Below are 14,124 nucleotides of genomic sequence, written 5' to 3'. Positions count from 1 at the left end.
GAATAACTGCCAACAGCACTTGATTGGCACTTATAATGATATGGCATTGGTGGCCCACCTGACAGATGAGCATACAAACCTGCAAACAACACTAGTCTAAGCAATCTGTGAGAGACAATCACCCAACCCAAAACTAATTGCAACTAATTTGTTGTATTCGGTTCAGTATAAGTATACTCTTTTGATCCCGTGAGGGAAATTTGGTCTCTGCATTTATCCCACTCTGTGAATTAGTGAAACACACTCAGCACAAGGTGAACACACAGTGAGGTGAAACACAAATTAATCCCAGCGCAGTGAGCTGCCTGCAAGCTCACTGCGCCGGGATTAGTGTGTGCTTCACCACACTGTGTGAGTGTGTTTCACTAATTCACGGATTGGGATAAATGCAGAGACCAAATTTCCCTCACGGGAGCAAAAGAGTAGAGGCTACCTATACTTAGCACTATGGGCAACTTATTCCACCAATAAGGAACCACTGAGGAAAAGGGTCTTGAATTTGACCTGTATTGCTGGTCGACACAACAGACGCTCAGAAGACCTCAGTGGTAGGGATATATCTTGATCATTGAATTAAGATAGCAGGGAGCAGATCCAGTCCATATGACCATTGGTGTCAATATAACCCATTTAGCGCTTACACAGTACCCAACTAGTTAAAAACCAACCTAGGGTCATGATCCTACCTGATCAACAGCTTTGCACAGTGCAATATAATTCTGGGCATGCATTGACAGACTTCATATGTCAGACCATCATGTATTATATTATATCAGTACCATCAGTTTGAATCCGTTATTTTAAGGTGATAGAACTGCATTGCTTTAAGCCCACTTTATGTGGCTCTTAGTATAGGTTCAGTGGTTAGTTGACAAGTTCAGTTGTGACTTCTTGAGTCCATCTCTGATACAGTAGGCTAGGCTATGAGATGTGCAGGCAGGTCACACACACACACACAGAGTGTGTGATGCCAGTAACGCGTTAAGGCCCGTACACACCAGATACGATACGAAATAACAGTGCGAAAATGCGAAAAATTCGTGTGCGAAATTTTCGCACTCAAAGTGTACACACCAAGTCCGATGCGATTATTTTAATATTTCGCATTCTATTTCGCACTCACGTCACGCAGGTTCACACAGCGACTTTCAGTAAGCAGGGAGAACTCATCAAATCATCAAGATTTGAAACAGATTATAGCCTTCTAAAACGCTAGGCGGGAAGGGACATGATTAACGTTGGCAGTAGGAGGATACGCTTTTATAGAGAAGCATTCTTCCTTGAGAAAAACTCCGAGTCCGGGTAAATAGACGGACACAGAGGTCAGCAGGGAATGACGAGCTGATTTTGTGCTGAGCTTTGCGCTCTACTTTGCGCTCAACTTTGCGCTCTGCCCCACATTGAGCCCAGCCCCGATCTGCAAGCTGCAGCCAGGGGTGCCCGCATATTGGACTCGATCGGTATGCCATTTGGGCGGACTGGTGTAGCCTAACAAGCTGTAGGGTAGGCAAGGCCTCATTTAAAATGTTACATGCCAAAATGCTATACGCCAACACGCTATGAAACGGCCATAGCCTATATCATGTAGGCCTACATCTCACGAAACCATTTCACACGCAGGCTACATCAAAATGTAGCCTATCTGCTAAGGAGCGGAGGCACAGAGACAGCCTGTAGAAATGAGCATGGGATAAAATCGCACTGCTGCAACAAGTGGTAAAAATTGATCAGCTTGTATGACGATGATCCAACAAACAGCAAAAGCTAATAATGATAGCCCATCAGTCATTTTTGGACTCAGCACCCTTGAAATATACGGTATGCTTGTACCCACAACATGCTCCTCACTTCTTATAGAAGGCCTTTTTTCTGAAATCCGTCTAGACTAAATTGAGCTACAACTAGCAGGCTATAACTTTAAAAAAAAAATTGGTAGGTTGGTAGAATGGTGAAAGGAAGAAGAACCTATTACATTTTGAAGCAGATGCAAATTAAAGATCCACCTCGCATTTCACCTCGGTTGAGGTTTCTGTGTGCTGAGTACATACGGTACAGAAACTGTAGTTTCTGTTTCTCTTTAGGCTACATAATAACCCTAGCTCTAGTTGTAAAAAGAGGTATCAAGCAAACAGGCTAAATGGCAGTAGTGGAAAGTTGAAGGAGCATTTTGCAATAGTATTGTTTTTTGGAAAGTCGTGAGACTTCAGTCTAATCAATCTGCTAATCACCGGGAACATCCACATGTATGTGTGTGTGTGTGTGTGTGTTTGTGTATACCCATATAAACAGCAATTTTAGACATGTGTAGAGAGTTTTGAACAATATTGAAAGTCATGGACATATATTCAAATTGACAATATATTATTTAAGTTGAGTTCACACAATCACTGTCTGTGCTTCCCTGTCCATCATAAAGTAAACATTATTGCTGATATATACAGATGCATAGGTAGATATATGTTGACACAAATCTCACTTTTTTTCAGCCACAAATAAGCATAAACAGTTTACAATATATTGTGTAAACATTCATTCATGTGAGGCAACATTCAACATGTGGGGCAGCCGTGGCCTACTAAGGGCTTCAGGTTTGAAACCGTAGGGCTTGCCGGTTCGATCCCCGACCAGTAGGAAAAATGTGGGCTGGGGGAAGTGGTTGAGCACTGCTCTTCCATGCCCACATCCACAGCTGAAGTGCCCTTTAGCAAGGCACCTAACCCCTCACTGCTCCCAGTGCGCCGCTGTAGCAGGCAGCTCACTGTGCCGGGTTAGTGTGTGCTTCACCTCATTGTGTGTTCACTGTGTGCTGAGTGTGTTTCACTAATTCACGGATGGGATAAAAGCCAAGACCAAATTTCCCTCACGGGACCAAAAGAGTATCTATACTCTATACTATACATTCATATGTGTACGAGAGGAAATGGAGAAGTAGTGCTGTGAAACCTAATTTAACCTCTCTGTGGCGTATCAGTCAGTCAGTTTCAGCCAGAAACCGTTCCACAACCTAAGGTCAAGATCTGTCAGCAGGGGGGGGGATATTGGAGAAGTAAAAAGGAAAGTTCACTCATCAAGAGGAACAGCACAAATCTGCACTTCTTGCAATCATATTGAAAGTAAAAGAAACAGTATTAACCCTTTCATGCCCATGCCGAACATTCCATTTGTGATGCTGGATGACCTCCTCACACAAAAAACCTTATTTCTTGAGTATAATACATACCATCAATGGGATATACATACCATTGTATCAGTTCTATGAAATGATGTAAAATACACATGGTAATGTTGATATAGTAATGAACAGTCTTTGAAAATCCTCTCCAAACGTACTGTATATCCAAAATTTGTCAAAATTTCATTTCATTCACATAAAACTGAATTTTCATCATATTTTTTCTACAAGACAGAAAAAATATAGAGTATGAGATGTTTAGCAAATTGTAGGCTATTTAACAAAAAAAGAATGAATTGGAATATCCGTAACCTTTCAAAAGTTATGATAAATTTAGTCATCAGTGTAAAAAAAATGCAGGAAACGGGATTTAGAATGTTGACAGAATTCACATTCTCTGTCTCACCAACAACATGAAAGTATGCATAAAAACTAACAATGAAGTCAGATACAATGGTTTAGATGTATTTGGTCTATAAGAATAAAGCATTTATTTTTTCAACAAAATTAGAACAGTCGGGCACGTTAGGGATTTTGGAAGTGGATGATATGTCTAGATACGTTTCTAAAACTGATAGTTCCGGCCCTTGATTGCGATTGGCTGAATCGCGTTCAATACCGTTGTAAAATTGCAGTTGTAGGTGAAGAGGGAGTAAAGGAGAGGGCTCAGCACATCCCTGTGGTATGCCGGTGTTCAGGGTGATGGTTGAGGAGGTGTGGTTATCTAACCTAACAGACTGAGGTCTGTTGGTTAGGACAGTGTTTTTCAACCTTTTTTGTGCCACGGCACACTTTTGACACTTAAAATGTCCCACAGTACACTAACATCCTGTGTGAAGAAAAAATAAACATACCATAACCTACAATTTCAAATAATACACAGATATGGCCTTATTATGGCTTCTATGCAAGACCTGCTCAATAAAACAAGCGCCCTCTGTTTCATTTGTAGGTGACTATATCTAATTTAATTGTTATTATGAACTGGATATGTGATGATTCTGTGAATACTGGATATGGGGCCCCCGTTGTACAATGTCTGCATACCACAAATAGTGCAATCATACAATCAATGAGAGCATGTGGTTATAAATTCTTTGATACAACAGTTGGACCAGTGGTTTCTGGACCAGTGAGTGACATTTGGGTAATTTTCTGCAGCACACCTGATGATCTCTCACGGCACACTAGTGTGCCCCGGCACAGTGGTTGAAAAACACTGGGTTAGAAAGTCCAGAATCCAGTTACAGAGGGAGGTATTGATGCCCAGTTCACTGAGTTTGGTGATCAGTTTGGATGATAGATGTTGCTATTTTCAAGGTGGACAGGGCAGAGTGAAGTGCCGTAGAGATGACATCCTCTGTGCTCCTGTTCTGACGGTAGGCGAAATGGAAGGAGTCCAGTGAGGGTGGTAAGCAGGTCTTGAGGTGGGCCAGGACCAGCCTCTTGAAGCACTTCATGATGATGTGAGTGCAACTGGACGGAAGTTATTAAGGCTTGTTGCAGTGGAGTGTTTTGGCACCGGCATGATGGAGGTGGTTTGAAAGCATGCGGGGACAGCTGCCTGGGCTAGTGACAGATTAAATATTTCAGTCCAAACCTCAGTCAGATGCAGTGCAGGATTCAGAATGTGTGAAAAATGTCACCAACCACACAGGCCACACGGTTGTCCTCCTTCCTGCAGACGGCTGGCTGGAGGAATGTTGCATCTGCATTTGTGTTTGGATATAAAAAAACACACTTTTGAGATACACTGTCATGTTAAATTCAGTGAGTGCTAGTTACACACCTCATATAGAACTGTGGAAAAATCTGTATAATCTATAAATTCATTGAATATGTTTATATTGGTGGATGTTTATATATCCACTTTTATTAGCCTACATACAATGTCAGTGTTTTATTCTTACAAAACTGTTTTGTATATGAGCTACCTCTGTACTGTATGCTTACTGTGTGTTGTGTGTCACTATTTTCAGTTGTGATCTCAAGCCCTATTTAATGCATGCTTTAAAAATCAGGTGGCCATATCTTTTTTCAGAGCATCTCAACCCCACAGTTTTTTAAAACACATTGATCGTGTGTGTGTGTGTGTGTGTTTCTGTGAGGGAGAGAGAGAGAAAGAGAGAGAGAGAGAGAGAGAGAGTGTGAGTGAGTGAGTGCGTGTGTGCGTGCGTGTGTGTGTGTGTGAGGGATGAAGGTGTTTGTGTGCGAGTGAGTAAAAGTGTGTGTGTATGTGTGTGTGTGTGTGTTGTGTGTGTGTGTGTGTGTGTGGGATGAAGGTGTTTGTGTGTGAGTGGTGAGTAAGAGTGTGTGTGTGTGTGTGTGTGTGAGTGAGTAAGAGTGTGTGTAAGGCCCTACATTTCCGTGATGTGGAAAACGCGGACGGAATCACAGAATCTACACATGAAAACAGAATTCTCTTATGAACACGGAATTGCACGGAATTTGCAGATATTCTGTTGACACATTAAATAAACGGGCATTTTTTCTACTTGCTTCACTTTATTTCAGTTTACTTGAAAACAAAAAGCATATCAGAAGGTCTCTGCCTAAACCGTGACTGATAGACATAGTTAAACGCGTTCCGTAGCCTAGTAATTATATCTCAAATATTCATGTGCGTTGAGTTTGTTGATTGGTGCGTGAGAAAGAAAATAAGTGATCCCGACAACAGTGGCAAAACACTAAACTGCTCGATTGCTAGATAACAGGGCTAAACAATACCCCAATGACTATGAGTCTGAAAACAACTAGTTTGCAAGTTTGCAACACATAATGACCTGATTTGCAAATACACATGTATAGCGACCATAGAAATCAAAAGGGCACCATAGGTCACTAATTTGTGCATTATTTATGTTTGATTACATTTCAGATGGTGGTGCTTGTTGGTTTCTGTAGTGTTTTTTTCTTTATTTATTTTTCTATGTCCGTATATTGGGGGGGACATTTTGGTCATATTTGAATATTGGGGGGGACACGTCCCCCTCAATGTCTATGGTGACTAAGGCCCTGCCTACTGTCCCTACCATAAATTACGCCCATCATCAGTAGAGTAATTATAATCATAGCTTGCATACTGAAGGTGAAGTTAATTAGAAAATCTCTGATGAAAGTAAACAGGGCAGAGCAGTAACCTAGATGGATACATCACACAATTGCCTAATTTTGTTGACAATATATGATAAGTGAATGCACTTACAATTAGCTTCCTCAAAATCTGTGACGTAGTGGTCAAATGCAACCTCCGTATCCCATGCCTTCTCATGCGGCTATAAAAGCCAGTCAGCGGTCATGAGCAGTTCAGAGTGGAACTTCCTCACTTACGAAAGTCAAGGTAAGTGTCATCCGTTATGGTGTAAATGTAATATTAATGTCAAACAAATATTGTATAATAAGAGTACAGTGGTAGTGGGTTATTCTATTTCAGTATAAGAAGGAAAGATGTTCCACCTTAGTGTAAAACTTTAAATGTGATGAAGACATCATTTGAAACATAAGTCCATTTCATTAAAGGCTTTTTAATTTAATGCAAAGCAGTCATGCGTTTTGGCTAAAACATCTACTCATCCAGACAGATAACAAGTTCAACCAACTTTTGTAATGCATTGGATATGCCCTTGAGCTCAAAGAACACCTGGCTTTGATCTTGGCACTTGAGCATAGATGTACTATCTTCGTTTCAGTTATTTATCACTGACAACTGGATGTTCAGAATGTAGGTTAAGAAAGCTAGATGACATGGAATAGATGAGCCAGTAACATTACTGAAAGATTTTTTTCCCCCCTTTCTGGATAGATGCTCACTCTAAAGAACATGTCCTTCAAGGCTGGTCAGGAGCTGAAGATCACTGGCAAGGCCACGTCAGGCACTGGGTAAGCTCACTGTGTCAATGGTGCAACGCTAATAATCATGAGAACTTTTGGACCAGAGTGACTCATGTGAAGTTCCCTAAATATGTTCAGACCGTTTGCGTTTCTGGTGAAAGGATGTTGGTATTGTAAGACAAAAGCCAATCAAACTTCTCTCTCTCTGAGGCAATGTCAACTCACATGGACTGTGTGGCCAGGAGCAATTTGTCGAAACCAAAGAAAGTGTCTTGTTGTCCTATTAGAGCCACACGTCATGTGTCCACACAGACCTCCACACATCCAGTAAGTCCCCACGCCCTCTCTCTCTCTCTCTCTCTCCAGGTTTTCCATTAACATCGGTCACAGTGAGGATAATCTGGCTCTCCACTTTAACCCGCGCTTCTCCGAACATGGGGACAATCAGACCATCGTGTGCAACTCCAAGAAAGAAGGCACCTGGCAGGGGGAGCAGAGGGAGAGCGCTTTCCCCTTCCGTCCCCATGAGGAGTTCAAGGTGAGAGCACCTAAAGTTATACATGCATAGCATAGCCTACACACAAATGTATATGCATAGCTCAGCATACAGTTAGTGCATACAAATGCACAAATGAAAACTGGAAATAACTGTCTAATAAGTTTGGAGAAGTTCAAATGTAGCTTAAGATGTTTCAGTATATATTTATGTATTAGTACTTCTCTGTCCTCTACATCTCTGTTTTGGAGTCTGCTTACACTCATAATCCTCAAAACTGATTTATTCATCCGGTACATTTCTGTTTTATTACACAGTATATATTAGATCCTTTGGCTTGTATCACAAGTTTTGTATTGTTAACTCACCAGATTAGGCCCATGAGTTTAATAATGTATTTAAAATTTAATTTTAAAATTCTTATGATTTCAGATTACCATATTTAGCCAAAGAGAACTGAAAACTAGAGTTAATAACAAAAAGGATAACAACAATAATAGATTTAATTAATGAATAAGCAGGAGCTATGCTATCCAACAACTCTGTTTGGGTGTGCATACTCTCAGTTCTTTTTATTATGTTCATGTTTAAGATCACTATGGAATTCAGTAACCAGGAGTTTCATATCAAGCTTCCTAGCGGCCACAAGATGCAGTTTCCCAACCGCTTTGGCGATAAGAAGTTCAAGCACATCCATGTCACTGGAGATGTCAAGATCCAAGGTATCGATATCCATTGAGGATACCAACCACATGTGCCACCTATAGGTCAATGTTATAATGCTTGGCCTCAGTGCGCAGTGCCTTAATGTATATTGCTGTTAATCTTTTGGTTACAAGTGATTTGAAAAACAAAAGAAAAACACCTCAGCTAAGAGAACATTTTTGATTGACTGATATGAATATCAAACCACAAAATAAACAATGTTTAGCATTTTGCCTATAATTGTCTCCTTCAAATATTTGATGTCACAAAAGGAAAAAAGTGCACTTTTATCCTAACTAACTGGCTCAAGTCTGTCTGTACTTCCCTGAGTTAATTGTTTCCATCAGTACTCTGTGTGCATATACATGTTCAGAACTCTGTGTTGTACATTTTGTGGGATCATCTATATTATGAAAATTTACAGGACTTGTTTGGGCCGTGTTTGCACAGCAATATACAGCAGTGAGTTGGCTAAAGAAAATGATGTTGGATGTCTTTATGATTAATCCATTAGTATAGAAATTTAAAATACAATATTGTTGTCACATTTTGCTATTGAAAGATCATTGAGTGGTCTTCACCCAACTTCACATTATTACTCAGTACAAAGGCTTGTCATGGATTCAAATGTACAGGTCAACACTTTGTCTTGAGTTTGTTTTCATTTATTTTTGATAAATGCATCTGTTAAATTTGCAGCAAACTATGTTTTCATCCATTAACAACACATGTGTAACTAATCACATATGCTTTCTCTTTGTAGACATTTTTGCATCCTGGGTCTTGATATCACTGAAACTGTTTCCTAGGGCAAAATCACACACAAGCCTTCTACAGGGTTACTACCACATTAAATGTTGAATTACACAACAAGCTGCAGAGGAAAAGGCAAACCTGAAAACTTCTAGTCATCACAAACATACCCTAAAGACAGAACAAGTAAATTGTCAAGGACAATATTTAGATTTATTATTAATTTTGTTGTGGTGTATTGCTGTGGTGTTAAAGCTCAATATAGTATGATAATGTAAAGTAAGAAAGTGGTTCTGAGTCGGACAGTCCAGGTGACAGTCTGGTGTTGGCATTTGAACCTGAGATTCTGCAGCTCCATCTGGTCTCTGCTCTACAGAGTCTACTTGTAAAAGACACATGTACTGTATATTAAAGACAGATTAATTAGTCAGTGATTTAACTAGGGGCTGTATTTTGGGTCACCAGCGCATGGCCTAATACTCGTTATTCACCCGCGCAAAGTTGAATTCGGTATTTTGCACGTTTATTTTTTAAGCATTGCGCCCAGGGGTGTGGCAATTAACAACCTAGGGAGGGGCCTAGCGCGTTGTCTAAAAATCGCTATCATACACCACCTAAACCCTGGTCAGAAGTCAATGGCGAGTTGTTCATATGCTATTTTAAGAGCGCATGTCACCAGTCATATTGGCAGGTGCACGCACCATCCTTCTATCATTCATGAACGCACACCAGCGCACGTCCATGCAAAGCATTACAAATTGCACGATTTATGGGAAACATAATTAGAACAAAGATATTACGAAATACTGTAGGCCTACATCTCATAATGAGTAGCCATCATTTGCAAATTGGTAATGACGGTTAAAAGTGATTAGGGGAGAGGCGAGAGACACGTATGGAGCACAGCTGAAGACGCACTGTCACGAGATATAAGCAACTCTTCTGCAGGATAAATGTTGTTTTATTCAGTCATTTGAGCAATATTAAGGTAAGTGTTGCTTTTTCCAGCCTATGTTTTCGGTGGTAACCCATTGTCAGTCAATAGTGAAAGTAACTGCATATAACTGTCTTGTCGTTGACTGACTCCTTGGTGAAGTTAGTTTCACTTTGCCAATGAGTTCAAATAGACGAGTGCAAATGCGTGAAGGCTATGCTAGGTTTTAGTAAAGCATGGTTTAAGAATGACTATTCTATACGGTCTCGCAAGCAGCCTCCTTCAAATGCGCCTTTGAATGCCAAAATACCGATGCATTTATTTGACATATCGCGCGTTGCGCCGTTAAAAGGAATGACAGATGTCATTCTCATTGGTTTAAAATGATGTTACGCCCCAAACACACCCATATGACTGATTAAAAGACCTAGGAACACCTTCTTACGCCATGCACTCCACTTTTGATAGCGAATCCACTCCCAATGTGAACTGGACATCCTACTAAATTTGAATAGACTTTTGACGAGTGACGATGCACTTTAGAATGTCATGATAGGGCCCTATATGTTAAAGTCAATATGGTTGATGGTTATGGTTATGGTATTTAGCATTTTGTCCAAAGCGACATACAAATAACAACAATACAAAGTTAGATTTAACAGTAAACTGTTTAAAAAGTTGGGAAGACTACATTAAAGAGAATAGCAATAATAAACAACAATGTCAATTCAATCAATAGCCTAATGAAAATAAATAAATACTATAATATACAAACCATAATGCATAAGAAACGCTTAATAAACTAAGTGCATTGATACCTGACAAGAGCCATGACTGCTATAAATGTTCCAACAGCCAATACTGCAGCTGTTGCACTACACACCACTGCAGTCAGAAATGTGTTACCTGCAGAAAGGATAAGACAAAGTGTGTCAGATGCATTCTATGCATTCGCTATATTATTGCATTTTACACACTTACAGTATAGGTCTTCTGAGAACACATTCATTCTCTGGATGCCGTTGTGTCTGAATCAGAGACAAGCTAAGAGATGCCATTTGTGATGGAAACACATCAATGATTGCGTACCAGCCACAGTAATTTCAACTCCAGTTGAGTTTTGAGATCCGACTTCGTTTTGCGCCTCACAATGGTAGAGCCCACTGTCACCAGAAGACAGAGTGAAGGTAACCATCTCCCCTGCACCTCGGACAACTGTGTCATTTCCTACGGTCTGGTACCAGGTGAAGTTGTGTATTGGTGGGTTGGCATCACTGCTACAGGTCAAAGTCACTGAATGGCCCTCCACCATGTCACCGACAGTACTGACAGACACAGAGATTCTCTTTGGTGCGTCTGTGAAAATATGTGTCAAGTCAGCCACAAAGTGTTACATCCTCACAGACATTACTGTAAAGGTATGTAGATACACTGTGTACACACACACACACACACACACTCATTTAGCCATCTTAACTTACATTTGACGTAGAGGAAGACATCAGTCGAGGTGACACTCTCATGTCCTCTAACAGCACAGGAGTAATTGCCTGAGTCATGCTCTTGGACTGGGTCAAAGTGAAGGTTCTTGTCAGAGGTGTGCTTGTGGATGAGAGAGTTCTTGAACCAGGTGAAGGTGGGGTGGTCACTCAGAGTGCAGGTGGTGCTGCAGGTCAGTGTCACTCTCTCTCCCTCTGTCACTGCAGCAGAAGTCATGACCTGCAGAGCTGGGGGAGATATAAAACTAAAATAACTTGACAAGCCCTAAAATATCCTAACATGACAGCGAACTAATGATTAAATACAATCCCTGTGCACCACACTTAAAGTTATAAGATATTTTACATCCTGTTTTGAAAAGGGGGTTACCAGTAACAGACAGGTTGACTCTTGGAAACCCCCAAAAAATGCGTTCCTGTTCTGTGGTCATCCTGACGCCATATTCTCCAGCGTGACTCTTTGTAATGTCCTTCAGTCTGAGGGTGAAATGTCCTCTGTCCTGAAGATACTCCACAGGATTCTCATACTCTTCGTCCAGCATCAGATCTCCTGGGGATGTGCTAGATTTGTTGTTGCTAAACCAGAAGGCTGTTTTGATGTTGTGTTCCCTGGGAGGTTTGGAAGCACAGGAGATGTTCACTGTTGATCCCAACAATGCACAGATGTAATTGGAAGAGCAGTTCACAGCCAAACACTGTTTATCTGGAACACCTACAAGCACATGCAAAGTATCAAACACTGCAGTTACTGGAGAACAAAGGTTATATGAGGATGAAACTGTTAAAAGAAGAAGACCCCTCATCCTCTTCCAAATACTTTGTGACTGACATAGTTAAGTATTGATGTAAACAAATGATCATTGAATTTATTAGGTAAAGTCTGAATTTGAATTTATTAGGTAGTTTGTTTGTTCAATTGCTTTGAAACAAAAGATTGGGATGTTAACACTCACATGCTGCAGGAGAACGCTGAGCCTCATAGCCTCCACTTATGACAGCACAGTGGTAACTGTTAACTTCAAAGGGTCTGGTTGAGTCCAGTAGTATGGAGGCTTTGGTGTTGTCTTGTAGAGTCTGTCCATTCTTGTACCAGACATACTGAAGGTGAGAGTTCAAGTCGCAGAAGGTGCTGCAGGTCAGTTTAGTCTGATTCTGTTTCCCTGCAACAGCCTCCTCCTTCACCTGTAGGCCTGAGGGGACATAAACATTCATCTTAAAGTTGAATCTCAAAATTGAATCCACTGCCAAAAAAGTGCAATAATCTCTGACAGAGTGACACCAGAATGGCCTTTTATCCAGTGTGTATGTATGCTTGTATAAAACCGAAAGTAATAAACACCAGAGTAGCCTTCTGAGAGACTGTCTGATGTCAGGTCACAGTTTGGATATTTAGAGTTGTCATGGCCTATCACCCACAGACTCTACTCTTTATGCCGCTCACCCCCCCAATATAAATGACCCCAAGAATAGTAATATGCGCAGGACCACTGATGCTCCTTTAAGACCACAGACTCTAGTGGTGGAGTATAAATCATTATTCACTCAAGTTTTAATATCAATCCTTCATTAAATGGAAAATAAATATTTGTTAATCACTACCTGTGACTGAGAGTGTAACAGCAGAATTGGCTGTTATCCAACTCCAGTATAAGCTTGTCCAAAACCGAATCTGGTAAACGCCTGATTGACCATCTGAAAGGTTATCTATTTTCAGGCTGCAGTCAGGATATTTAGAGTTGCTATGTTCGCTGAATGTCCATCTCTGCTCCTTCTGCCACTCTCCTCCCTGTGTGTGCAGGGCAGGACCACTGATGCCCCTTTAAGACCACAGACTCGTGTAGAGGGATGTGTCACACCACACTGGACACCTGAAACAAGAGAGGGTCACAAAAAAGAGAGGCGCCGAAAGGACATTAAATTGCTCACACAATCATTTCTGACAAATTAGACACAAAGTATTTGTCACTTTTAGAGCCATAATTTGAAAAATGGGTAAAGGGCAAGTAGTCTGTAGTCTAACTTAAGTTAATTTAATAACTGCAGGCAAAATATGAAAAACCTATTAAGGGCAAGAACTTGAGTCAGGTCCAGGGTAGGAATTTCACGGCAGCCACAACGGCCATGGCCCTCATTGCCCCTTGCGTTGGCCGTGATGCCCCTTTGAAAATCAGAGGTTTACAGGCCACTGTGGCCTTGGTGCCCCCTTCTTTCAATATTCTGGTTTGCGTCCGACTAATAGCGTATTTTATTAGCCTATGGCCTGACAAAATAATCTTAGGATTTACAGCGCAAATTAATGTGGTCTTTTACGCATGGGCGGATTATGAACTTTCGGACCCCTGGGCCCAGATGTATTAAGGGCCCCCCACAAACTTTTAATTTGTTTGATGTGATTTCCTGTATTCTGGTGCATTTTGGGGATGGCCAATACTAAATTCGATCAGATTCATAGCCTACATCCTGATTTGTTGATATTGAGGCAATGATTCCATGCAAAGGCTTGGGCTTCAGGGCCCCCTGACCCCTTGGGCCCCTGGGCCTGGGCCCGCTAAGCCCGTGCAGTAATCCATCATTGCTTTTACGCAGTGGAGAAAGTGACAGTGCACGGCAAGAAACAAAGTGCGTCCAGATTCACCCATTCTTCTCAGTTGAACTACTCGCGAAGTAGCCTACTCATCATACAGACATCACAAGTATCACATCGCATGAAAGAGCTTTTTCTCAGCTTTTAAAC

General features: G+C 41.0%; 2 protein-coding genes across 2 annotated transcripts; one reads left to right on the top strand and one right to left on the bottom strand.

The window, feature by feature from the left end:
* Positions 1-6,451: 6,451 nt before the first annotated feature.
* Positions 6,452-8,444, top strand: LOC121719832 (beta-galactoside-binding lectin-like). Its single transcript, XM_042105627.1, has 4 exons — positions 6,452-6,512; positions 6,975-7,051; positions 7,370-7,541; positions 8,092-8,444. The coding sequence occupies exons 2-4, from the start codon at positions 6,975-6,977 to the stop codon at positions 8,236-8,238; spliced, it is 396 nt and encodes a 131-aa protein (XP_041961561.1). The 5' UTR covers positions 6,452-6,512; the 3' UTR covers positions 8,239-8,444.
* Positions 8,445-10,693: 2,249 nt separating this feature from the next.
* LOC121717935 (B-cell receptor CD22-like) lies at positions 10,694-12,602 on the bottom strand. Its single transcript, XM_042102647.1, has 5 exons — positions 12,344-12,602; positions 11,761-12,102; positions 11,373-11,618; positions 10,981-11,247; positions 10,694-10,797 (listed from the first exon to the last, which is right to left on the bottom strand). The coding sequence occupies exons 1-5, from the start codon at positions 12,600-12,602 to the stop codon at positions 10,694-10,696; spliced, it is 1,218 nt and encodes a 405-aa protein (XP_041958581.1).
* Positions 12,603-14,124: the final 1,522 nt, after the last annotated feature.

The sequence above is a fragment of the Alosa sapidissima genome, chromosome 9 (assembly GCF_018492685.1).
Source record: "Alosa sapidissima isolate fAloSap1 chromosome 9, fAloSap1.pri, whole genome shotgun sequence".
Lineage (NCBI taxonomy): Eukaryota > Metazoa > Chordata > Actinopteri > Clupeiformes > Clupeidae > Alosa > Alosa sapidissima.
The sequence above is the reverse complement of the archived record's forward strand: the minus strand, read 5'-3'. Positions and strand labels throughout refer to the sequence as shown.